A 24161-nucleotide genomic window follows, 5' to 3' on the forward strand; every position below is an offset into this window, starting at 1 on the left:
GCCTTGCCAAGTGTCCAGTCATTTTTGTGCCATGTCTGTGCTCTTACGAATTCCTCGCAAGAGGAAGGAAAAGCCTTTATCGTTCTTGCAGGTTGAATTAGTGTCCAATAAATGTGCAAAGAAACAGTCGTCATCAAACGAAGAGACTGTAACCAACTCAAGTATCAGTCAAAAAGGAAAAAAAAGACTGTTCACACACGTGTTGACTTTGGAGGGTAGTGAAACAGCAAACACTGAAGGGAACGAGAAGTCATGGTCCACCAATAAAAGACATTCAAGCTTTGGGAATAACAGTGAACAGAAAAATACCCTAGAAACAAACGTTACTTCAGAATGGAAATTTTTGGACTTGGTGGACGTGTCTGAAGGATATGCATCACCTTTTACTTTGAACGGTGACACTTTGGTGAAGGAATACATTGGAGAACTTACGACGGAACCTTTCAACTCTTTTCAAAAAGAAAAAGGAGACTTCGTCTATGACCTTTATGAATTGTCTTGTCCCACTATGATGCCAGTTCACGACATAGGACTACCAATACGAGTTTTAACAAATGCGTTAGACGAGGACTGGTTAGTCGCAGAGGACGAAGAAGTTCTTGAAGATGGCTTTTCTAGTGACACTAATAGGACATATGACTATCCAGAAACTCCGGCGAGCTTAACAGAAGATGATGGTTTCTATTCAGAGAATTGGTATGATATTGACGAGGATTCAGACGAGTTTGATGATGAGGAAGGAAAAGTACCAGCTTTATGGCGCACCGAGGAATTATTACGTAAACTGCAAAGAACAACTATCTACGAGTCATCATCGTCTTCGTATAATTCGGAACGGAGTAGTAGTGATTTGAATTTTTAGCAACCTGACTTTGGTTCGATATCATTTACAATTTGTCAAACTAGGCGATAGTTCTATTTTAAAAGTCCACGGATGGAGATATCATAAACAACTTCTTCTAACTTTTTTACGTCATATTTCATCCCATCTATTCAGAGTCTATGTCAGTGACTCCATAGGAAATAGTCGGCAATAACATACCAAATCTTCTTCGTAAATAATCGTTGCGAAAATTAAGTAGTCTGAAACCCGCCAAAACCTCGGAAGAAAATTTTGCGGCTTTAACAGCAAACTCAAAGTCTCCTATTGTGACACGGTTCACACTCAATCTCGACAATTCGCCAACAAGATTGCATACGCCAACAAGGTAATCTTCCAACTCAATTCTCACAGAAGACGCTTCTGGTTCTTTAGGACAAAAAATTCTTTCAAGAACAAAAATGTCAGCCAACTGATTGCAATCCAAGTAATATACGAGGCAACCGACGGCAACTGCTTGAGATAAGGAACTTCTCCACAGCTCGTTATATTTATAGTACTCATCTACGGGAACATTTGACTGAAGACGAACAAAACCACTGGCAACTTCTCTTAGTGACTCGTAGAGTTCTTGAAGTTTGGAAGAGAGATCTCTTTCCTTATGCAACGATTCGACTAAAACTGCTGCTGAACGTACGGCAGCGTCGCATCGATCTCGACATTCTCTCAGATTCTCACGGCATTGAGATTCCTTTTCTAAATAGTCATTTAGTTTGAAAAAAAATGAACTTTCCATGGAGAGAAAAAGGACTCGAAGTGTTCCGAACTTGGAGTCGATCTCAACAAAAATTCACCTTCCTATATATAAATTTTTTTCCCACCCTCATGTCGTAAAAGAGAAATTATCAATTGCTATCATTTCGACATTCTTCGTTGTCGACAAGCTAGATATGTCTGGAGACAAGCCATTTGAGCCAGTAAATGTGTATGAATATGAAACATTGGCAAAGCAGAAACTGCCAAAAATGGTATTTGAATATTATTGTACCTTGTAGGAAAGTTGAACAGTTGTTTCAGGCGTATGACTACTATGCCTCAGGTGCAGATGATCAGTATACCCTCGAAGATAATATTTTAGCGTTTCGGAGATTTCGCTTCAAACCAAGAGTTTTGGTTGATATCTCAGTTCAAGACATTACTGCAAATATTCTCGGAATTCCTTGTAGTTTTCCTTTCGTCATAGCTCCTGCAGCAATGCAGAAAATGGTATATTGGTTGAAGCTTGTGCTTTCCAATAGTAATCTCTATATTAGGCTCACCCAGATGGTGAAGTGGCAGTAGCCAAAGCCGCAGCAAAGTCGAAGGTCATCATGACTCTATCGTCCCTTTCCACTTGCAGTATAGAAGAAGTCGCAAAAGCAGCTCCAGAAGGGCCAAAATGGTTCCAATTATATGTCTACAGAGACCGGGAAGTTACCAGAAGGCTCGTAGAAAGGGCAGAGAAGGCAGGATATCTTGCAATCGTTGTTACCGTGGATACTCCGAAGCTAGGAAGAAGAGAAGCTGACGTACACAACAAGTTCGAACTTCCACAGCATTTGACCTTTGCCAACTTTATCGAGGGTACAAACGAGGATCGTCAGAGAACCAGGAAAGTTGATGGTTCTGGATTGGCTGCCTACATTGCATCATTATTTGATCCATCGTTGTCGTGGAAAGATATTAGTTGGCTGAAAACTATAACCAAGCTTCCAATTCTGTTGAAAGGAGTATTAACTGAAAAGGATGCGGACTTAGCGACTCGCTGTGGTGTTGCTGGTATTATTGTTAGCAATCATGGTGCGAGACAGTTGGATGGTTCTCCTGCAACAATTGACTGCTTGGAGAACGTTGTGAGTGGTGTTAAAGGCAAGATCCCGGTTCTATTAGATTCTGGAGTTCGTCGGGGAACAGATATCATCAAGGCATTGGCGTTAGGTGCGCAAGCCGTTTGCGTTGGTAGGCCTATATTGTGGGGACTTTCTGTGGCTGGCGAGGAAGGTGTCAGACATGTTATAGAGTTATATCGGAACGAATTTGAACTCGATTTGGGGCTGCTCGGTTGCCCCTCGATTGCTAACATTCGAAGAGATATGATCGTTAAAGTAGATTGGTTTATCAACTCGTTTAAAACAAATGATGCGTTGCTTGGCCACAGTAAGGGGCAGCAAGAAATACATTCACGTCTATGATGAAATATATTTCATCCAGACAAGTTCTTCTATTAAAAAATTACAACTCTTAAAACTTACACATAATTGAAGCAGTTGTGCAGCCATATGAAATAATCTATGACACAATGTAATATTCATGCTTGCTTACTCTCAATATACAAATGGGTAGTTCAAACACGAAACCAAGATAGGGAACAAAAGTAATATCCTTTCGGCTTCTGTTTTGTTGTAATTTTAGAGATCGTGAGTTCGTATGTAACTAGAATCAGATGAAAAATTTTAAGCCGTCTGCTCTACCACAAGATTGACTCCCAACAAGCCATTTACGCGGTGTCTTATGTCTGTGTGCTTCGATAAGCTGAGTTGTGATACGATGGAATGTTTCAAAGTCTCTTTCTTCCGTGACAGGGTCAGAAGAAATCTTAACAACGGCGTTGGGGCGATCATAGGGCACTATTCTTTGCATCTCTTCTCTAATAACATCAAACGAAACCATATCACCACGTGCACCTTGATCCTTCTGCGTTTTAGAGTCTAGCATTACCCATATAATTGCAGGAAGACCCACTGCACCATAATTCTCTTTATATCTATAAATAAGATTATGCATATCAATTACTTGCTGAAACGAAGAAAATGAGGACGAACAAAAACATAAGACAATAAGCTGAGGAAGCAATTCCTGACCCTGTAAACGACGAACAAGCTCCCACAGCTGACAGTGGCTGAAGCTACAAGGATAACCACTTATGACCTTCGTTGCTTTCCTTTGTTCACAGGCTAATGAGAAGCCCCACTGTTGGTCATAATGAGATGCTCTTCTTAAGCAACCGTTTGGACAACAACTTGACTTCAATTTCTCACTCTCACCTGCACGAGAAACAACTTCTGAAGGCTTAAAAACCCACTGAAGATTCTCGTCGGCTAAAAACCTAGACTGTGGCTCTTTCTCTTGTGTAAAAACAGAAAGTCGGCTCACTAGTTCCTTCAGACGAGAAGTGAAGCCAGTAAATAAAATGCTAAAAACATTTTTCGATAAGTAGAGCTCAACTTCTTGTCTGTAACGAATCACACAAGAAAGGCACCACTTCGTCTGTATAACTCCGTCACTTGCCCCAGTTACTTCCGATAACAAATTTCCGACGTCACTTTCTTGACCTTTCAAAAGAACAAAAGAAACAGCTGTTCGACAAACAGGACAACATAGAGAGTCTAGTTGTGTGGTGCAAAAACTGCAAACTGTCTCGTGTTGACAAGGAAGAAACGTTGTGTTGATACTTCGCTCTAGGCAAACTGAACAAGTACCCGGCGAACCCTCCATAACAACTGTGGCAATCTCCAACGAAGATGGAATTTTTCTAGAATAATGAGTGATTTCCAGAATTCCAAAAGTTTCAGCGTAGGAGGGATGTCCGTAGTTTCGAATCGGACCTCAGAATGCGAACGTGGTTTTCAGTATGTTTGGATTTATTTCGTGACCGTTTAAGGTTTCGTGAGTCTTTCTATTTCAGATTGAATGGCTATAATAAAAGTAGGCGAATCCTGTCCTCTTGTCTTATTTATCCCACAGCAGCTTCAATAAATTTTGCTTCCCGAACTTTCACGTTGTTTCTGGCACTTTCAACTCTTAGTTGCTTAAACTTTTGAGAGGAGGTAGTATAAGAAAACTATAAGCCAAGCAAGTATTCTTTTGACAACCAGGATTCTTTCCGAATGAACCTTCTTTGGCAACTTTCTTGTTCAGAGCTTGTCCTATTGGCTATGCCGGGAATGAACATCCATAAAAAATGCTTAGAAATTTGGCGCCATTGCACGTTCATTCTTACGATTCCCCTCTTATGATGTAATTTTCTTCCACTTTGCTTTCACAGATGTCGCATTCTACAGTATTGAATTTCTTTTGCAATATTTGTACCAAGGAACTCGTTGATAACGGTAAGTTGTCAACTGTCCATATAATGAGTGACTTCTCTAACTCCTTGCATTCTTTTCAAGATGCCATATTCACCTCATGCGGTCACCTCTTTTGTAGTAGGGGTTGTACTGGTTTGAATAGTGGAGAAAGGGGTCGTTGCGACTACTGTGGACAGGAATGTGAAACATGTTCACTGTGTGGTCAAGGTTTAGGGCTTCCTGAAGAAACTCGTCGATATTTGTTCTCCTCAATAGAGGATGAGTTGCAACAGCTTATCAATATCATTGCTTATCACAGGCTTCAAAGGGATATACATCTCCAAAACGTGAGGGACATTATTCAAAAACAGAACGAACAGGTAAGGAAAGCTGAAGAGGAGGCAAAGGCTGGCAAAAATGCATTACGACAAATGGAACTTTATCGAGAAGAGATAACTCGTTTGAAGAATGAAGTTCAAGTACTTGCCTCAGAAAACCAGGAACTGAAAAAAAGAAGGATTTATTCCGAGTCTAGAGCGAAGAGTCCATCATTAAGCAATTATTCCATGCTTCCTCGCAGCACAGAACACACCTCCCGGACAGCAACTTGTATTAGTCCGATCTATCGACCGATGACAAATGGTATCCACTTTATTTGCTACACAAAAGTTTCTTTGCTAAATGCAGTCGAAAGAATTTACTTATAGGAAACTCAATTCAAACAGCTACAACAGTACAACTCCACGAGCCAAGAGTCCTTTCTCATTAGACACAGCTAGGCAACTGCGAACAAAAGGATATAGTTTACAGCGGCATTCGGAGGGAAGCAACTTGGTGAGAGATATGGCCTCAAAGACTTACAGACCATCTGCGACTCCTGATCTTCTCAAAACAGGCTCTGGCTCACGATCGAACTTTTATCTGAAGTAGTAAGGAGGAGCACCCTTCGTAAGGAGCAGAGTTTTCTTCTACTCTGTATCTTACTAGACAAAAGATAAAGATATTAATAAATAAATTTATTTTTGCTTAGTTCTGTAAAAGAAAACCACGCGATTTTTCTTTAAATATAGCAACGTCAGGAGACTCACGCCGGAAACTTCGGTTTTGTAAGCCTCCGTCATAATATTGAAAAAACCAGTTGTGAAGACGTCATCTTCTTCGGTCTTGCTCCTCGCAAAGAACTGTTGAAAGACGGACTACCAGAATTGTGTCACAATCGAAAGATTCTGAAAGACTTGGGTTCTGCTCAAATCTTCTCAGATATCTTCCGACGAACTTTTCAAAAGAATTTCGAAATCAACTCTTGTGTTCTTCGTAAGGTGCCTCGAAAAACTCTTGCACAGTTGTCTTAACCTTTCGCCAAAAAGGTGTTTGTGGATCGCCAGAGCCTGCAGTCTTACCTTCGTCGTCCGCCATTATCGAATCGATACTGAAAATTTGACAGAATGACACGTTGCTCACATCTTATTGAATGGTCGCTTGAATGATCCTGATGGGTGGCTTGCATTTGGGCCACAATCACCTGTTTCTATATTTGGCAACAGATAAAATGAATTGATTTACAAGAATTGTTCTTTCATTGGAAACTAGTTAAGTGTACTTGAGCTAGACAGCACTCTTCTGCATACTATGGGAAACACATTTTCATGTTTTCCGTTGAATACGATAAACGCAAAGCATAAGGCTTCTTCTAAGGACAGTATTAACGGCTTCCAAAAGGCTGCTGAAGAGACGAACGGTTGTGGTCCCTCCCTTCCTTTTGTTGGTCCACGAAGAAAAAAGTTTGTGGAACAGGTTAGTTCTTGTAGTGAAGATAAAGCTAAAGGAGAGAGGCGCCTGGACAAGGCAACACTTGCGCAGTCTGCAACTAACGTTCACAAAAGAGCAGTGAACAGCAAACAGCTTCCCAAGCCGTTGAAAATTGAAGAAAATAGTCGTTACATAGGGCAGGTTCCTATCTTACTGAGTGAATTTACAGTCCCTGTTCCCACTTTCTCTTCGAATAGTAAGAGAACTGAAGATATAGCGACATTTGGTCTTTACCAGAATCCGAAACGACAGCGTTTGTCTTCTTTTGATATTCCTCAAAAAGTAGATACATCTCTTGCCGTGCCTATTGCAAATCTTGCGTATCAAGGCGAGCTTTTGGAGGGTTATCAGATACCAAGGCACCGATCTTTCAGCTTGGATAACGCCGAAGCAGTGCTTTATAGGTCCGAGAATTTTTCAAAAGTTGACAAAGGTAGATGGCGTAAGTACTTGAAGTACTCAGGTGCAGTTAAAAAATGTTTGTATACCTTTGAGTGTAGACGAAACACACTGGACTGTCCTTCATCACTAGACAGAGATGATTTGGAAACATCTAAGTTGCCCAGAACGTGTAAATTCACTCAAGCCATCTTTAATAATGATCCATATCTTGGGGTTCCTGACTCAAGCAATAGTTGTACACGTTTCTTATCTGTTGAACGGCCAACGAAGCTGTTGCATTGCTCGACTAGCGCTGCAGAACCATCTGTTGAAACTGGTATAGCAGATGAAGCAGATCAAGACAGCGATCATCTACTTGATGAGTCGGAAACCATTTCAGACAACGTTAAATGTGGTATCTTATCAAGAAAGCCGCAATCTATGAATGAAGTTATTCGTACTTGTCAACATGTGAATCAGAACTCTTCTGTCAACGATTAAGAATTTGTAATCAGTCGTTTGTTTTATTAGATTTGGTAACTAATTGACTAACTTTGATTGTCCACGTACTTTTCTGATCTGTCAAGAATTGCCTTTTTTGAAACCATAGAGCAACTCTTATGTAAAAAAGTTTTTGGTTGCGGTAGACTATTAAATAGACATTGCGACCTTAGAAGAAGTGTTGAATAATTATTCTTTCAACCAGAACGAGAAATTTGAATGAATCATCTTTAACTGATTGTATTTTATATCACTCTTTAATGCCGTATGACATATGAACTTCTAAAGGTAGAATGCAGTGACCCTGCTATACTGGTTGTCAGAGTATTTTTGATTTGCTTCTTGAATAAAGTTTGGAATCTTTACATATCTTTCTCACTACCAATGTATTTAAGGTATTTTTATTTTGCGAAATTGGGTCGAACAGACTGGCACTGAGTCTTCGTGTCCTCCAGCGGCTTCCTTTTTTTGGTTTTATCGGTGCAGCAAGTGCTCTTGTGTTTTCAATTGAGCTTAAAAAATTGTTTCTGGTCACCTGCATTTGTTTAACTTGTCTATTAGATTTAGGTGCAGCGCATAGCACAGCTAAGAATAACGTTGGTGTTGCTTCGATGGGAGTCATGCGACCCGAGCTGGCTATGCGATCAATAATTCCAGTAGTAATGGTGGAGTACTTGGCAAGTATGGCTTCATAGTTTTAGTTATTTTGGTTGGACAAAGTTTGTTTTGTGTTGGCTTTATGAGTTGTCTGCTTGACTCTTTTAGTTGCTGAAACGAACTATCCATACTTTGGTTTTGCGCATCCTGCTTCTGGACCAGCAAACGGCCTAAGTTGCCTCGCAGCTGGAATTTGCATAGTTGAGAATTAGTGCCTGTTTCGCTATGTGTTGTTTAGAATATTGTAGGAATAGCTGGCGACGCACAAGTATAATTTGAAATAAGATTGTTTGACTTAGCAGAAGAATCAGACAAATTGTTTCATTTTATTCCGCTGAATGTTGCGTGCGAGTTGACGACATTTTTATTCTTTGTATTGCAAATTGGATAAAATTATTTCTCTTCTTCTTTACGTTTGACTTGTTCCTAACGGAAATGAACGTTTCTTGTATTTATAGACTGTTTGTTTATACAAAACTTTGAGTTGTCTTTGATTCTTGTTACAAATATCTAAAAATAGGCCTCCACCTGTGTAACCATTAGGTTATATTTCGCAAGAGTCTTCTGCATAGTGCTTAACGCAAGGAACTTTTGTATAGTGACTCACTTATTCAAGGAGCTGATGGATGCGAATGGAAGAAGAGTAGCAGTCAATTGGAGCTCAACAGATCCTTCCTTGAATTTGCGGAGCTTTCAAAAGTCTTACATTCTTCGTATAGGAAGAAATAATAGCTCTTTTGGGGTTATCTAGGTGCTAAAGCAGCTTTGTACTCTTTATAGTTTGCTCTTTGCAAGTTGTGCTTTTTCAAAGTTCAAAGTTTATCGTAAAAGAGGATACAGCAAAAGCCTTTACAGAATTGAATTTTTTGAAAATTATCTTTTTTCCCTCGACAGAATTCACAGTATCTAATGTTACTACTGTCTGCGAATATTTTCAGAGAAGGAGACAGAATTCATTGACTCTTACAAAATTGGGTATTGATGATTCACTTGTATGAGTCAACGTTCCTTTTGACATTGATATTTTGCACATTTTTGTGGTTTGTCTTTTGCTATCATCAACTTCTGCAGCTTTAGTGATTGGCTGTTTCGTATCATGGTTGTAAGAAAGGAGTTTGATGATTGCTGAGAATAAAAGAAATGCTGTATTTGCAGGTTTCTACATTTCTATTAAATGATACTATTTCAACTAGCGCTCTTGAGTAGAGTACACAGGAGAATGACTTGATTGATGCACTAGTGGAATCTTTCAATTATTTCGGAGATACCTTTTAATATATTTCAAAGCTAAAATTTATTTGAAGGCCATTGTTGATGTCGATTTTGCAATAGTGCACACTTGCAGTGATTTGAAAGGAACAGAATTTAGGTACATACAAGTTGAATGTAACTAAAATGAAAACTTTCTTGTCCAAGTTCTTGGTAAAGTGGATACCGAAAGAATATCTCAAAACAGCCTTAAAGTTATCTGCTACGCTGTCTTTCTCGTCTGTTGGAAATGAACAGTAACTCTATGTACTGTAGTTCTCAAAGACTGAAAGGGAAAAAGTTGTTTATCGATTTCACTTGGACTGTCCTTCCTATCTTTTGTTGACTGAATAGAAGAGAGTTTTCCACAATTAGAAACGAAACAAAGGAAAGGACAGCTAAAAACTGCACAAGCTCTCAATACTTGAGAACAAACACAAAGCCCTACAAAAACTACTTACGATAGGGAAATTCAGTAAAAGATTAAAGCCCATTCGTTCGTTCTCCACGTAAAGAAAACTGCATTTTTAGCCTTAGAATAAAGATGAAGGTGCTCCAACAAACATGAGACCCGTTGGATCCAAGAGAAAATATAGCAAAGGTAACGACAAATACTTTAGAGGTATTTGGTTCGCGATCAAAATTCTATTTAAAAGTAATCATTTTTCAAAAGTACTCAAGACACCATATATCCAAAACTCTGCTTTTGTGGATTATACAGAAAATTCACCGACTCTCAGATAAGAAAAGTGATTCAGTTGCAAAGATGATATTCAATCTAAAAAATTTCGTTTAGCTGTCAACAGTATAAGAGAGATCTTAAATGATTCTAATCATATAACGACGAGAAAAAAAACTTTCGATTTCAGAAAACCACGATTTACACAAAAATTCCATTCATATTGCATTGCAGTTCAAACGATAACTTTGGGGTTCAATTAGAATTTTTTTGCAAGTAGTCAAAGGAAACCCTATCCATTGTCATTCCACAACAATCACAATGGCAATCAGATCATCCGTCCAGAAATTCATAGAACAGCGTATTGGCCTTTGGATTAAAAAGTGGTAGAATGCAGTTATTGAAAGGTCCACTCTGGTCTCTAATAACAACTGCACAAAGAAAAAGTCGAGTGTTAGATTTCAAAAGATTTCCAGACCAAAATCTCTTTACACAAACTCAACTTGAAGTAAACGAAGAAGAAACGTTCAAAGTTAGACAAAATCAACCAACAGTCGAACAGGCCAACTCAGTTGTTGACGAGACTTCACTTGACGAAAGAACTAAAACAAAATCCCGCAACAGTCATCCGACAACTCACTCGAATCATTCTGAGAGTAATTTAAAGCTAGCTTATGATAAAAACCAACAATATGATGTTGAGACGGCACTAGGTATGGTGAAGGAGTCAAGTAACGCTGGTTTTGATGAAACTATCGAGGTAAGCTTCCTTGTCACGTTTCAACTTATTCAGTTACATACTCGTGTAGGCTTGTTTCTCGTTGAATATTGACGATCGTAAACCAGAACAACGGATAAAGGATAAGATTTTGTATCCAGTATCACCAATAAAGCACACACTTGTTGCGGTGTTTACAAAGGATCCTCAGGAAATCGAAGCTGCCCAAGAAGCAAAAGCAGACTATATTGGATATGAAGAGTTATTGGAACGTATCAAGAAAAGACGCTTCAAGTTTTATTGGCTTGTTTCGACGCCGTCAAGTGTAAAGGGCCTTAGTTCGGTTTCGAAAATATTAGGACCACGAGGAATGATGCCGACAGAGAAAATGGGAACTCTAACTGTAGATATTGACTTGACAGTGAGAGAATTGAAAAAGGGCTATCTACGGATTGAGAACGATCCGTACGTTGTGTTTATTCCAAACATATTTTGTATCTGCTAAGCCTTTCATGTAGGGATAGTAATGTACATTCAGTTTTAGGGAAGAAAAGTTGGTCGACAGAGTCATTGCTAACCAACTGTTGCTATCTTTATGAATTCCTGTCGAGTAAGAAGCATCGAACGATAAAGAAGAACTATTTTATGGGTTTGACACTATCGTCTACGATGGGTCCAGGTATTCGAGTGGACTTGAATTCGATTCGTGACCTTGTGAATAAGAATCAACAAGATAAGACGAAACACAGTTCTACTGAAATATCAATGCCTGCTTAGAGCGGAACCTACAACTTTCTTGTACTTTTTGAGCAGGACTAGAATGCGGTGTCTAGAAAATGTGTTGATAAGATGCAGAAATGGGAGTTGTCTCATTTTCCATAACAGGTACCTTGACATGAATAGTATATACATGTTCCATGCATTTGACTGGCAAATAAACTCATCCATTTCAATTCCATTAACAACTAAACATATCTATGGTTACCGGCTTTAAAATGGCGTTCGAATGCCCTTCATGGAATCGAAAACAAACATGCGTGACAGTTCTTTCGTCTCCATTTGTTGTTGAGGCATTTGAATCTACAGTAAGCCAACTATCTCGTTCTTTTTGACTTGCCAAATGTTCCACTTCACTTTCAGGGTTTTCTAATATACCAATGAGAATCGAAAGCGTTTCCATAAAAGATTGAGTTTCTGTTTGCCAAGGAGACATATCTTCAAAGTAAGACAACTGAGGAAGCGTAGGAACAAAATTCCAAGATTTATGATGCGTCAGTTGAGTCTCCATCTCATCCTCTTCTAATAAGTCCTTCGACTCCCAAGTGACTGAAATTCCATAACAACGAAAAATCTTCGCAATTTTTTGAATAGCCTAAAGAGAAAATGGAAATATATAAGTTCATCCGTTCACTGTTAGAATGATACCTCAATGCGCTGCTTTATCTCAGTCAATTTTGATGCATTCTTGATAGAGTGATAGATAAGACTAGTTAGTCGTGGGTAAGTTTCTGCAGTTTGTTGTGTCTTATCAAATCTTGCAAAGGAAGACATCCAAGACTACACTATTGATAAACATACAGCAGTAATATGGCTCAAACTTACATTACGAAGTTCCTGGAGAGCAGCAATATTGGTTCGCATTCTTTGTTGTTCAAGTCGCTTCTCACGAAAATGCTTCACGAAATGAACTTTCCTTATCAGTTGTGTATACTTTTTAATAATAACTGCATCGATATCTTTTACAACTGATTCTATTTCATAAGAAAGAGGTCGAGATAAATTCGCAACATAGAACTGTAAATCAAATATTTCAGTCAATTGCTTCAAATCATCGCTTGTTTCTACCGCTGTCATAGCAATTGTTGGGCAAATATCTAACAAGGAATCATATTCAGCAACGGATAATCCACAAAAATATCGATAGTAAATCTGTTGTTCCTTATTTTGACATTCAAAAATACTAATCATACGATTAAAACAAGTATAGAAAGGAAAATCATGCCTCGAGATTGTCACTCACCTATTCATGATGTCTATCATGTTACTCCTAGAGAGATCCTTAAAGTCGTCAAATTGCTGAAAGGAGACTGGCAAATATTGAAAATGGTTCTGGACAAACTGCAACTGATTTAATACCCAACGAATGTCTCCAGCTGCTGCTTCACATAAATATTTTAAAAAGTCTCTTTCTTGTTGGGATATATCGTGGCCATTGGCTTCATTTCTTTCATTGGTTAAAACTCGCATCGAACGAAATAGCAAGCTTTTCGTATCTGACTGACCAAAATGAACAATTTTGGCAAATGGACGCAAAGTTGCAAGACCTCTTGAATACGCATCTTCGCAAATAATAACTACCCATACCGAGTTCCTAAAAATATCGTCAATCTCCCTCAATCCACTATTATTGTAGCACATACTTCAAGGCACCTGTTGAATTAACGCCTCCTTTAGCATTATCTGACAATATCTTTATACACTTGTCTACATTAGTCACCTGGCCCGCTGCAAAAACAACATCATCCAATACAATACAAGGCGGCAACTGACTGGCAAACAAACAACTTTTATTTCTTAGAGCTTCAACTTTTGATAGAAGTGAATTCCAGCCGTTTTCTTCAATCGCACTAATATAGTGCACCTGAAAACCCACGTGCTGCAACAGCATGGGTATGGCCACAGTCTTCCCTATGCCAGGAGGGCCCCAAACGATTAAAGTATTCTTGTTTCCTTCCCAACGTTGTGAACCTTTCCAACTGGAAACCGACTGATCAGAATCAATGAGACTGGACGAGCTTTGAACACTTTGTTTCCAACCTATGAAGGTATGTAATAGCTGACGTTGAACAGTAGCATCACCCAACAGTTCGGTTATACGGTTTGGATGATGTTTATCTACCCAAAGTTTATTGTGACTATCCATAATGCGTTTCTTATTGTTGCCAACTATACTCGATAAGCCATATTTGGAGATCTGAAGGCTATAGATACCCTTTGTTTGACTCTGAAAAACTGACGGAAATCCAATTTGAATTCATGAAATTTGTAACGATGAGATGTTGACTTTCAGCAAATCTCTTCGATAAAGTTGTTCCAACTGCGTCCATCCTCCTATATGTTTTTGAGATATAAAAATATTTGGCACAGTCTTCTGTCCTGTTTTCTTCTTTAAAACTTCAAACAACTCAGCCCCATTCTCCACTTTATCCATCTCTACGAGTTTATAAGCAATGCTCAATGCATCTAACAAAGCTTTGGCTTGCTTACAAAAGGGACAATCCGAGCGTGCAAAAATTACGATTGGCTCTTTTTCTATCAAGTTTTCTACCAACTGAGAGGCCACTTCCTCCATTCCCGTAGAAGACAAGTTACCTTTGTGCAAACCACATTCCTTTTGAATAGCTTCTTCCCACCACCATCTTCCTTCTCGTTCATGTTGATTAGGTAAAACCGGTCTAGTGCATGGTTCACATCCTATAGATATGAAACCTCTTTCATGTAACTCATTATAAGGAAGTTCTAGAGCACGAATCATCGACCAAACTTGTTCCGAACTCCGGTTCGCAAGTGGATTCAACTTAACAAGAGATGTTCCATCTTTTCCCTGAAATGATGGATCTATCTGAATAGTCGGAACAAATGAACGAGTACTCGGACTTTGGTCTTTCCTCTGACCTGTCATCCAAGCTCGCAATGAACTAAGCTTCTTCTTCAAGGGCTTTACCTTACGTATACCACAGCACTCTCCATGTCCATCCTTATAGAAGGAAAACAAGCCCTTTTCTCTAACGAGAGCTTCTACTTCCTCAGCATTCGGAAATTGATATTCAATGGAAATTTTGAAGTATTCTGAAACCTTCTCATAGAAACGATACGTTTCGGGATGCAACCGTCCAGTATCCAAAGCAAAGACTCGAAAAGGCTTGCCTGACCTCTTTGCATATTCCAACAATACAACATCTTCTGCTCCTGAAAATGCTATGGCAACTTCTTCACCAAAGGTCGATAGGGCAAAGTTGACTACTTCCTGAGGGTCTGCAACAGAAAATTGTTTTTCCAAAAGAGGAATATCCAAGTCTGCACTGGCTACACAATCTAAGGTTTCATGTTTCCTGTTCTGATAAATTATTTCTTGTTTGCTCCACTTTCGACCGTCTTTGGGACGACAAACAAGCTGCCTACTAGGCTGAGCGATAAAACCTGTTTTGGAACTCTTTTCGACAGCCGCTTTCTTTTGTGAGTAAAAAAGACTTGAAGACAACGTACTAGTAGTGTTTATATATGCCAATGGTTTCATAAACATTTGTGTGACTCGTTCCTTATTCGCGTCTCTTAAAGTTGCGACTGTGCAAACAATTCTAAAGTGAAAATTGTTTTCTAGTGATTTGTTTTTATCCGTTCTTCCATTTCTACTGTTTATCAAGTTTGGTTTCCTTTCTTGCTCGTATCAGTTCCTTTACTTGATCGCCTCCAAACACCATTACACAAGTAAGATAGACACCTAATCCAATTCTAGGAGTTACACCTCGATAGAAACCTAATATTCCGTTCTTTTTATAAATATATTTAGCACAAGTGAATATATTCATTTTCTCCGGACGATCAGCGGCCTTGAGTTGACTTTGCATTTCTATTCGAATAACTTCGATGGGTTGATTCCAACAAGCAAGTGCACCACCAACAACACTTGCACCCAGTTCTTCCCATTTTGATAACTTTCTGTCCTTATCCTTACCCTTGAAAAGTGTTTCAGTAATTCTTGCAAGACCAAATCTGGAACCCCAATTGGTTGCTTGTCTAACTGCAACTGCTGTTACTCCACGATATACTCCAGATATTCCTTTGGTTCGAAATACTTCCTTTGCAACTTGTAGTGTAGACAAATCCTTTCCAGCTCCTGTCTTATCACGCGTAACTTCTACTGTTTTCATAAATGTACAAAACCCCATCGTAGTATAAGCTTGTGCCACACCACCAAATACGCCTCCTGCTGTATCTGAGATAGTTTGAGAAAAGCCTAAAGAAGCAATAAAACTAGAAGCTTCATTTTGCGCCAGGAATAAAACACCGCCCTTTGTACTAGCCTCAATCCAGGCCCAAGGAATGAGTCCTTGATAAAAACCTGATAAACCTCCTCTAGAATAGATGGTTTTCAAAGCTGAAATCATACTGTCCTTTCGATTGGCTAAGCAAGGCATACAGTATTTTCAACACTCATCAGAAATATTTCGAGTTGTCATACATACCAGCAAGTTGTGTTTTAATAACTTCAAAAGGCTGTCCCAAAGTCGTTACTTCAAACAACTGAAGAGCTGCACCTACTCCAATATTGGACCATACAATAGGTTTCCGCATAGGACGCTCTTGAACTTGCAAAGGTGATGATTCCATCCTTAACCAACACAAGATTCACGACGCGTCGAAATTCCGTGTCAAACAATCAAACAAAAACCGAAATTGTTCAGCAGTTTGAATCATTCCAGGCCGCCTTTTGCGTATTTGTACAACAGTTTCCGATACGAGGTTGACTAGAAAGTCTGCAATTTCTTCCTTGTCTGCACCTTTATCCACAAGGGCTTTCAATCTCTAAATGAAAAACACATATGACTGTATAACTTTATAAAAATTGAAATGGACTCACTTGCAAGAAAGAATGAGAAGAAAGATACCGCCGAAGAATATCTAAAGTACAAAACACTCCTGTTCGTCCTATTCCAGCACTGCATATATTCAAGTCGTGTTTCTGAAAGTCTTATGCGACTCATTACCTGCAATGGACGACTAGAGATTTTCCCAGCCGGTGCTTTTCTACTTGCTCTAATAAGAATGTAAAGGAACTTTTCTCTGTAGGTATTCCGTGGTCTGGCCAACCGTTGTACTGAAACTGATATACAAGTCTATCTTCCACCTGTCCATCCGATAACTTGTGATAAAGTCGAATATGTCGTAGAATAACGGACTTTTCTGCAACTACGACTTCATCTTCCAAAAAAAGTTGAATACAACCAAGACTCCATACTTCTTGCTCCTTAGTTGGCCAATAAACGTCACATTTTGACTGAGTCTTTGAAATCAACTATTGTCCTCCAACCAAACCAAAAATAATACTTACCATCCCTCTTTCTACCAAACGAGTGACCATAACAATAATATTAGTTTCCTCTTGTAATACCATATGCCAAAACTCTTTCGTACAACTCTTAATAGGTGCTTGGGTTGCGATGTAGATTCTATCATCTCCGGGAAAAATATCAGAAATATAAGAAGCGTTCAGATATACCGATTCCACAGAATCACAACACTTTACAGTAACACAATATTCATCGCAAGGAACTACATCAACATATCTATTTTTAAGTTGGTTGTTTGGTAGCTTTGCAATGGTAAAGGTTTGTTCCTTTTTCAACTTTCTACTCAACTCCTCCACACGCTGGCTGAAGTAATTAGCTACATTCTATTACACTAGGAAGCAACCTACTTGAAATTCTTTCACAAACCAAGAAGGAGTATCGCCTTGAGGTTGGTTTTTGGAGGATAAGAGATAAGCCAACGATTCTTTTAAAGGCAACGAGAAGAGAATGGACATTTTCAATTGGTGAAAAATAATTTTATGAATGAAACCATTCGCGGTAGTAACTTTGTTCAGAACAACTCAACCAACATAAGTGACCTCGTGCTGAGCTGGAAAATATCTCAACTCACTGCAGAATGTTTGAGAAATGAGGAGAATTCCTTTCAATGTTCTCCTGCTCTGGAATTCACGTCGGAAGAGGAATATAAGAAATTCTTTCGACAGTTGATTCAGCACGATCTCAAATCGTCTATTGTTGCTGCTTTAGAGAATTGTCGAAAACATTGGGAAAGAAAGAGTACAGTTAGAGATAACTTGAGAAAAGAGGCGAAATGTTTCAGTTTGGAAAATGGCGCCACAAGTATGTTTGTTTTCTCAGGTACCATTCAACGCGCGCAACTACGAAAGAAATACTTGTATTTAGATGTGTTACTATTTCCGGAAAAAGAGTCTGTAGTGAATATCAATGAGGGCGATATCTTGGTTGTTTTTTCTGGAGATGTTTTCTCATGGCAGACTTTATGTGAAAGTTCTTTATTTCTTGTTGACAGAGTTTTCAATCAAAGACCAGAGGGAAGTCTTTTGATTAGAATTCGACTTCCTGAGTATCAGATATCCTCTATCAACTTTTCGTTACCTCCGTTAAATGGGAATAACTTTTCGGAAACTCGTCAACGCAGCCGTGAACAAGGTGAAATAAGTGAAGTGTACATCAAAGTTATTGGTTCAGTTGTTACGGCATCAAGAGAATTTCTAGCAGTAGAGAATCTAAGTAAATATGCTTTGAAATTGGAGATACTGAAACCTTCTCAATGTGAAGGCTTACGTTTTTCTATTGGATGTTTGAAAGGTCCCAATCCAAAATTTCAAAGGATTATGGCAGTTGTAGATAAAGTTAGTAGTTCGTGGCAATTAAATGCTTCACAATATGAAGCAGTTGCTTCCTGTGTAACTAGTTCAACTGGATTTCATTTAATTCAGGGTCCTCCAGGAACAGGAAAGACAAATACTTTGTTGGCTATTCTCAATGTACTTCATGTATACGGTTATCAACTGTATTATGACAGCCTTATAGAGAATTGGTATCAACGGAATGGGCATCAGACATACTCTTTGGATACAGATTCTGTTTCTTCAAGTACTTTATTGTCAGGCTTATTAGGCTCATTAGATCAGACACTTGGTTCTCTTTCAAGAAGTATAAGGAAGCCACGAGTAATGATTTGTGCGCCTTCCAATGCAGCTGTGGACGAAGCGATGTCGAAGTTATTGCAACACAGCTTTGTTGACGTTGACGGAAATCAGTATCAGCCAGAAATGATTCGTATGGGTGCCAATGAACGCGTATCAGAAGCAACAAAGGCACTAACTGCAGAAAGACAGGCACTTGTCTTTTATAATCAATTTTGCTCGAATTCTTGCAATCATGAACAATATTGTGTCGATGAAGACTTGAAAAAGAAATGGTTAGTTCAATGGAATGAAGAATATCGAAACTGTAGAATGAGGTTTGAAAAATGCTCCTCTAAAGAAAAGGTTAGTCAGAATGTTGTTTTTTTGATGAAGCCTTTGAATGGATGGATTCAATAGAAAATGGAAAATTATGAAAGATTGGAACAGTTGCAAAGAGATTTGAATAGACTTACCTTGGTATTTTCTAAAGAGAGGTCAAAGGATCAAATTATATCCGAACTTACTTTATCTTATGTGAAAACTGCACAAATTGTGTTTTGTACCTTGTCTGGAGCATTTTTGTTGTTCTCTTTAAGTGGAAATTCTGCCATATCGCATACAAGGAATCAAATGGATAAATATTTTTGGTTTGATACAGTCATTATTGATGAAGCTGCACAGGCAACAGAACCTGCGTGTTTGATTCCATTTCTATTTCAGATTAAAAGATGTGTTTTAATTGGTGATCCTCAACAGTTGCCAGCTACAGTATTTAGTTGTGGAGACTTGGGTACAGCTTATGGTCAAAGTTTATTGGAACGTTTCTGTCGAGTTGGTCGACCTGTTATCATGTTGGACACTCAATATCGAATGCATCCTGCAATTAGTTTATTTCCCAATCAATATTTTTATCAAGGTCTTTTGAAAAATGACACTTCTGTGTGTAATGACAACCGATCACATATATGTCACAGTGATTTCTTGAAGCCTCTATTAGGTATATCATTCTTGTGTCTGGCTGCATTCATTTATACTCGATTGGTTAGGTCCTTATGCTGTGATTGATATTTCGGATGGGAAAGAATTTCGTTCTTCTTCAAGTGGCTCATTTTATAACGAAAAGGAAGCAGATATTATAGCTCGTATATACAAATATTTTCAACACAAGTACTTACCAAAGGAAACTAATGAAACGAATACACCTTTTAAAAAGAGAGTTGGAATTGTAACACCTTATAGGCGTCAACTTCTATCGCTCAGGCAAGCATTTGAGAAACATCATATTTCTTTGAGAGGCGTAGAGATTGACTCTGTGGATGCATTCCAAGGCAGAGAAAAAGATTGGATAATTCTCAGCTGTGTTCGATGTAGTTTCGAAAAAGGAATTGGCTTTGTTCGAGATATTCGTCGAATGAATGTTGCCATAACTCGAGCAAAGTATTCTTTACTCATTGTTGGAAATATGAAAGCTTTATCTCATCATTCAACAGATTGGTTCGCACTGGTAGAGAATGCCAAACAAAGAGGTGTATTATTGAATGGGACAGCCATTATCGAGAATTTGGACACTCAAAGAGCTGTGTCTATAAAGGAACGAAAGCGTCCCTTATACAAAAGCCGGTTCAGTCAAGCTGTAAAATACGAAAAGCATTCTTGAAATAGTCTATCTATCCATCTTTTGTTGATCATGGGATCCTCTCCTTTTGGTTTATACTGTGGACAACTTTCTCACCGGTTTGTTGGCAACCGTCAAACTAACTGTCTTTATCTCACTAGCCTTTCTGTGCTAGTCGATTTGTTCCTGCGAAAAACTTTTTTGTCTATCGACTATTTATGTTATATTTTGACTTGGACTTGTTACGACATTCATATCTTGCCTATTGTTGGCCTCTCTTTTCTTATTGGGGCCCTGCTTTGGTTTGGTTTCGTTGTCAGGATTATTTAAACTCGCAGTCTCTTGAAGAGTTGAGCAGTAAAGTGAGAAAAATAGTATCCGAAAAAGTACACAAAAATATAAATGGACCTGTAAGGTTATTGACTCATCCTAGATATTTTGGTGTTTCTTTTAACCCTGTGAGTTTTTTCTATGTTTTTGATGAATCGGGTAAATATTTAGAAGCAGTCGTTGCTCTTATCAGTAATATTCCGTGGTTAGAGTCACATATTGAAGTACTTGTTCCTAAAGAGACTCAGTATGATGCTTCGTTGTCTTCGTCATTGATAGTTATGAAGAGTCACCCGAAAGCATTTCATGTATCTCCGTTTCTTCCAATGGAAAATATAGAATACAACTGGTGTTTTTCCAATCCAATTGAAAACTTGAGAGTGACGACGCTTCTGAAACATCAACAGCACAACATTCTGTTTGCAAGTCTAGATTTAGAGAGACATGCTTGGTCACTGTTATCGTTGCTGATATTTTTGTTTCGTTATCCATTCATGACATGGAAAGTTATTTTTGCTATTCACTGGGTACGCATCTCGTTTTTGACATGCTTAGAAGACTAACATCAAATGACGATATAAAGGAAGCTTATCAATTATGGAAAAGAAAATTTCCATTTTATTCACATCCAAACAATAGTCAAAATGGTAAGTAGTGTATACTGTGCCACTGAGAGAAAGCAATGTAATGAGTATGGCTAGTGTGGTCCCGAATGATAGATTTTTTCAGCTCATGGTTTTATTGAATATGACATAGCTATCCATATTAAAAATTATCTTTGGTTCCAGGTCTCACAAGGACGATTTGGTAATCAGCTAACGTTCGAGAAGCAAAACCAGCTTCGCAATAACAAAAATAATAAAGCCATTTTCGAATGAATATCCAGTCAAATCCAAACTGCAATATCTTTTCACGATTATCAAAAAAGCGTTTTCTCCATGTTGCCAAAGTTTTAGCGTAATGAAAACCGATATCTTCTACATTGGACATCATCAGAGAAGAGTGTTGACTCATGGCAGTGCAAAGAGCTGTTAGACTAGGACAACAACTTCCCGGAAAGATATGTTTGTTAATAAAATCACTGGAACTACGATATGCTTCATATCGATATTCTGGAACACTAATCACTTGCAATACAACCAAACCATTTGGTTTCAATAGTCTCTCCAGTGCAGCGAAATAGTCTCCTAAATATTCATGACCCACAGCTTCTAACATTTCGATGGAAACGATGCGATCAAACTGCCCCTTCATTAGACGATAATCGATTACTTGCAACTCTATCTTATCTTCAAGACCTTCCACAGCTACTCTCTGTTTCGCCAAACGAAATTGTTCCTCTGACAAGGTAATTCCTGTTACTCTACATCCCTTTTGTTTTACCAGTTGAATTGCCAATTCTCCCCAACTCGATACAAATTTCAAAAGATGGCTAAGCAACGCATTGTGACAACTTACCCAAAACCAATTTCCAGCACATGATGACTTGTCTTGACATTCAACTTGGAAATGATCTGTTCAATCTTTGCCATTTGTGCGTCTTCCAAGCTATCCGATGGACGTCGCCACAATGCACATGAATACATCCACGTTGAACCTAAAAATAGAGCAAACAAGTCATTCGATAAATCATAGTGGTCACGGATGTTCTGGTAACTATTCTGAACCGTGTTTCTTCTCCACCATTTCAAATATAAGGTATTTATCCAGCCACCTGTCCAACGAAAGAGTGAATATTTCCAATCATTCAAACCTCCCTGGTCTCTATTTTCAATTAATATATTCAATAAACACAATAATGCTTCAACATCCATTAATTCGATATCTCCATACATGTATGATTCTGCTAGACCAATATCCATAAATAACAGTACTCGAAGATAGAAACGAGGGCGTTTCACATGAATAGTTACCGATTGTAACTGCTGTGCTTTTTCCTGTCCAAAACATGATGTATTCTGAATACTTTCCATACCGTTTGAAGTGTGAACTATATCCACTAGAAACAATCGTCCAACTTTCACAAAATGTTTCAACCATTCATAAACCACTGGTTTACAGAGCTTCCCTAAAGAATCCATCCAACGGTCTCTATCTCCAAAAGATGTGGATATCATTGAGTGACAAACATTATTTTCTACTACATGTTCTTTCGATGAATTCCAAAAATATCTAAAATTTTCCTTTCCTACGAGAAGCGACGCAACTTGAATTCCAGAAACGATGCCATCTTCATGAAAACCATAACCACAATAAGCTCCACAATACCACATATGATACTTTCCTTGCATTTGTTGCAAGTTTTCTTGACTCTGTTGGGAAGATAGAGTATATTGTGGATGTTCCCAAACAAAATGTGCAAATGTTTTAGACTCTTCAGGAGGCTCCCAAGGATTGAGGGTTTCTAATATGGGTAATGTGTAAGGCAAGTTTTGTAAACGATTCAACCAATATGTTACACAAGGAGCCCTGTTCTTCTTTCTATCAATGGGTGGCGAAAGAAAATTCCAACTTGACCAATTCCGTTTCTCACGAGGTAACCATTTCTCATCACAATGAATATAAATATCATTATGGGAATAAGGCAAATCTTTCAAAAGAGCACTCAATGTTGGATTGGGTTCGGCTGACAACAATAAACTCGTAGTATTACTATGAGTGGCAAAAATGACTTGATCAAACTCTTCTTCCGTTTGGTCTTGTAAGCATATACGAACACACAAGTCTGAGTTCCTTTCCACATTTATCACATGTGCTACAGGAGCATTACAACGAATATTTACATTCATATCTTCAATCAGCTTTGATAGAAATGAACGACTCGAACCTTTCAAACAATACCATTGAGGCCTATTGAATACTTGCAGAAACCCATGATTATAAAAGAACTGCAATAGAAATAAAAGTGGAAATTCCAAAATACTATCCAATGGACAAGACCAAACAGCAGCAGCCATCGGCAATAAATAAGAATCACGAAAGAAAGACGAGTAGTTGTATGTTTCTAAAAAATGTCCCACAGTCCATTTCTTTTCCTTTGCACTAGTAGGTTCTCTTTCCCACTGATGAACTAGCCAAGTTGCTTGTCTATTAAACCGAAATATGTCATACAACATTCGATAGAAAGAAGGATTCAACCAATTGGATCTTTTAGAAAATAAAGTATTGAGAGAGTCACTGGACCAAGAAAACTGGTCTCCTAAAGAGAAGGAAAACGACATATCTGAAGTCTGTCGAGACTGATTCAGGTATTCAATAATAGCGACCAGATTGGGATAGGTCTTTTCATTAAACACCATAAAACCTATGTCTACCAACAGGGACTGATCTTCAACCTATCCAAATTTTACAACTGATTGCTTACAAAGTATTTAGAAATACCTCAACTGGAATAGCTTTGGCGTGACCTCCAACTTGTGACTCTTTCTCAAAGATAGTGACATTATAACCATGATGAGATAAACACCAAGCTGCAACCAAACCAGATATACCTGCACCAATAATAGCTATCTTGGGTCCCTGGTTGTTATTCATAAAGTGAAGAAAGCATACA

The 24161-nt window shown here is 38.4% G+C and overlaps 14 protein-coding genes across 16 annotated transcripts; 8 read left to right on the top strand and 6 right to left on the bottom strand.

Moving 5' to 3' along the window:
* The first annotated feature begins 6 nt into the window (after positions 1-6).
* On the top strand, positions 7-887 carry Gasu_09110 (uncharacterized protein). Its single transcript, XM_005708300.1, has one exon. It carries the CDS (start codon positions 32-34, stop codon positions 860-862), a length of 831 nt encoding a protein of 276 aa, XP_005708357.1. The 5' UTR covers positions 7-31; the 3' UTR covers positions 863-887.
* A 4-nt stretch (positions 888-891) lies between these two features.
* On the bottom strand, positions 892-1706 carry Gasu_09120 (DNA/RNA-binding protein translin/TB-RBP-like protein). The gene is made up of 2 exons (XM_005708301.1): positions 1043-1706; positions 892-989 (listed from the first exon to the last, which is right to left on the bottom strand). The coding sequence occupies exons 1-2, from the start codon at positions 1614-1616 to the stop codon at positions 916-918; spliced, it is 648 nt and encodes a 215-aa protein (XP_005708358.1). The 5' UTR covers positions 1617-1706; the 3' UTR covers positions 892-915.
* A 10-nt stretch (positions 1707-1716) lies between these two features.
* Gasu_09130 ((S)-2-hydroxy-acid oxidase) lies at positions 1717-3117 on the top strand. Its single transcript, XM_005708302.1, has 3 exons — positions 1717-1848; positions 1898-2086; positions 2134-3117. The coding sequence occupies exons 1-3, from the start codon at positions 1771-1773 to the stop codon at positions 3049-3051; spliced, it is 1185 nt and encodes a 394-aa protein (XP_005708359.1). The 5' UTR covers positions 1717-1770; the 3' UTR covers positions 3052-3117.
* Positions 3118-3141: 24 nt separating this feature from the next.
* Gasu_09140 (uncharacterized protein) lies at positions 3142-4376 on the bottom strand. Its single transcript, XM_005708303.1, has one exon. It carries the CDS (start codon positions 4352-4354, stop codon positions 3299-3301), a length of 1056 nt encoding a protein of 351 aa, XP_005708360.1. The 5' UTR covers positions 4355-4376; the 3' UTR covers positions 3142-3298.
* A 590-nt stretch (positions 4377-4966) lies between these two features.
* Gasu_09150 (uncharacterized protein) lies at positions 4967-5847 on the top strand. Its single transcript, XM_005708304.1, has one exon. It carries the CDS (start codon positions 4992-4994, stop codon positions 5631-5633), a length of 642 nt encoding a protein of 213 aa, XP_005708361.1. The 5' UTR covers positions 4967-4991; the 3' UTR covers positions 5634-5847.
* A 9-nt stretch (positions 5848-5856) lies between these two features.
* On the top strand, positions 5857-7856 carry Gasu_09160 (uncharacterized protein). Its single transcript, XM_005708305.1, has one exon. The coding sequence runs from the start codon at positions 6556-6558 to the stop codon at positions 7615-7617; it is 1062 nt and encodes a 353-aa protein (XP_005708362.1). The 5' UTR covers positions 5857-6555; the 3' UTR covers positions 7618-7856.
* A 10-nt stretch (positions 7857-7866) lies between these two features.
* Positions 7867-8827, top strand: Gasu_09170 (V-type H+-transporting ATPase subunit c). The gene is made up of 2 exons (XM_005708306.1): positions 7867-7941; positions 8013-8827. Exons 1-2 carry the CDS (start codon positions 7885-7887, stop codon positions 8310-8312), a joined length of 357 nt encoding a protein of 118 aa, XP_005708363.1. The 5' UTR covers positions 7867-7884; the 3' UTR covers positions 8313-8827.
* Positions 8828-10456: 1629 nt separating this feature from the next.
* On the top strand, positions 10457-11787 carry Gasu_09180 (50S ribosomal protein L1 (mitochondrial)). The gene is made up of 3 exons (XM_005708307.1): positions 10457-10961; positions 11011-11384; positions 11438-11787. Exons 1-3 carry the CDS (start codon positions 10593-10595, stop codon positions 11694-11696), a joined length of 1002 nt encoding a protein of 333 aa, XP_005708364.1. The 5' UTR covers positions 10457-10592; the 3' UTR covers positions 11697-11787.
* A 4-nt stretch (positions 11788-11791) lies between these two features.
* On the bottom strand, positions 11792-13886 carry Gasu_09190 (chromosome transmission fidelity protein 18). The gene is made up of 5 exons (XM_005708308.1): positions 13340-13886; positions 12940-13290; positions 12522-12879; positions 12345-12476; positions 11792-12291 (listed from the first exon to the last, which is right to left on the bottom strand). The coding sequence occupies exons 1-5, from the start codon at positions 13840-13842 to the stop codon at positions 11878-11880; spliced, it is 1758 nt and encodes a 585-aa protein (XP_005708365.1). The 5' UTR covers positions 13843-13886; the 3' UTR covers positions 11792-11877.
* Positions 13887-13891: 5 nt separating this feature from the next.
* On the bottom strand, positions 13892-15286 carry Gasu_09200 (adenylylsulfate (APS) reductase, thioredoxin-independent). Its single transcript, XM_005708309.1, has one exon. It carries the CDS (start codon positions 15220-15222, stop codon positions 13954-13956), a length of 1269 nt encoding a protein of 422 aa, XP_005708366.1. The 5' UTR covers positions 15223-15286; the 3' UTR covers positions 13892-13953.
* An 8-nt stretch (positions 15287-15294) lies between these two features.
* Positions 15295-17516, bottom strand: Gasu_09210 (mitochondrial carrier, putative). Of its 2 annotated transcripts, XM_005708311.1 has the most exons (7): positions 17398-17516; positions 17032-17349; positions 16688-16977; positions 16561-16639; positions 16372-16505; positions 16166-16311; positions 15295-16104 (listed from the first exon to the last, which is right to left on the bottom strand). In XM_005708311.1, exons 1-7 carry the CDS (start codon positions 17503-17505, stop codon positions 15329-15331), a joined length of 1851 nt encoding a protein of 616 aa, XP_005708368.1. In that variant the 5' UTR covers positions 17506-17516; the 3' UTR covers positions 15295-15328. The 2 variants fall into 2 exon arrangements, with proteins under 2 accessions (XP_005708368.1, XP_005708367.1); XM_005708310.1 differs by lacking the exons at positions 15295-16104; positions 16166-16311 and having other exon boundaries at positions 16467-16639.
* Positions 17517-17526: 10 nt separating this feature from the next.
* On the top strand, positions 17527-20347 carry Gasu_09220 (tRNA-splicing endonuclease positive effector-related protein). The gene is made up of 3 exons (XM_005708312.1): positions 17527-19026; positions 19081-19660; positions 19710-20347. The coding sequence occupies exons 1-3, from the start codon at positions 17530-17532 to the stop codon at positions 20318-20320; spliced, it is 2688 nt and encodes an 895-aa protein (XP_005708369.1). The 5' UTR covers positions 17527-17529; the 3' UTR covers positions 20321-20347.
* Positions 20348-20356: 9 nt separating this feature from the next.
* Gasu_09230 (hypothetical protein) lies at positions 20357-21502 on the top strand. Of its 2 annotated transcripts, XM_005708313.1 has the most exons (4): positions 20357-20397; positions 20454-21135; positions 21192-21255; positions 21310-21502. In XM_005708313.1, the coding sequence occupies exons 2-4, from the start codon at positions 20497-20499 to the stop codon at positions 21351-21353; spliced, it is 747 nt and encodes a 248-aa protein (XP_005708370.1). In that variant the 5' UTR covers positions 20357-20397; positions 20454-20496; the 3' UTR covers positions 21354-21502. The 2 variants fall into 2 exon arrangements, with proteins under 2 accessions (XP_005708370.1, XP_005708371.1); XM_005708314.1 differs by lacking the exon at positions 20357-20397 and having other exon boundaries at positions 20407-21135.
* Positions 21503-21521: 19 nt separating this feature from the next.
* On the bottom strand, positions 21522-24146 carry Gasu_09240 (cyclopropane-fatty-acyl-phospholipid synthase). Its single transcript, XM_005708315.1, has 4 exons — positions 23990-24146; positions 22067-23943; positions 21691-22016; positions 21522-21644 (listed from the first exon to the last, which is right to left on the bottom strand). Exons 1-4 carry the CDS (start codon positions 24140-24142, stop codon positions 21640-21642), a joined length of 2361 nt encoding a protein of 786 aa, XP_005708372.1. The 5' UTR covers positions 24143-24146; the 3' UTR covers positions 21522-21639.
* Between the last annotated feature and the right edge of the window lie 15 nt (positions 24147-24161).

This window comes from Galdieria sulphuraria (genome assembly GCF_000341285.1).
Source record: "Galdieria sulphuraria unplaced genomic scaffold scaf_5, whole genome shotgun sequence".
NCBI classification, from domain to species: Eukaryota; Rhodophyta; class Bangiophyceae; order Galdieriales; family Galdieriaceae; genus Galdieria; species Galdieria sulphuraria.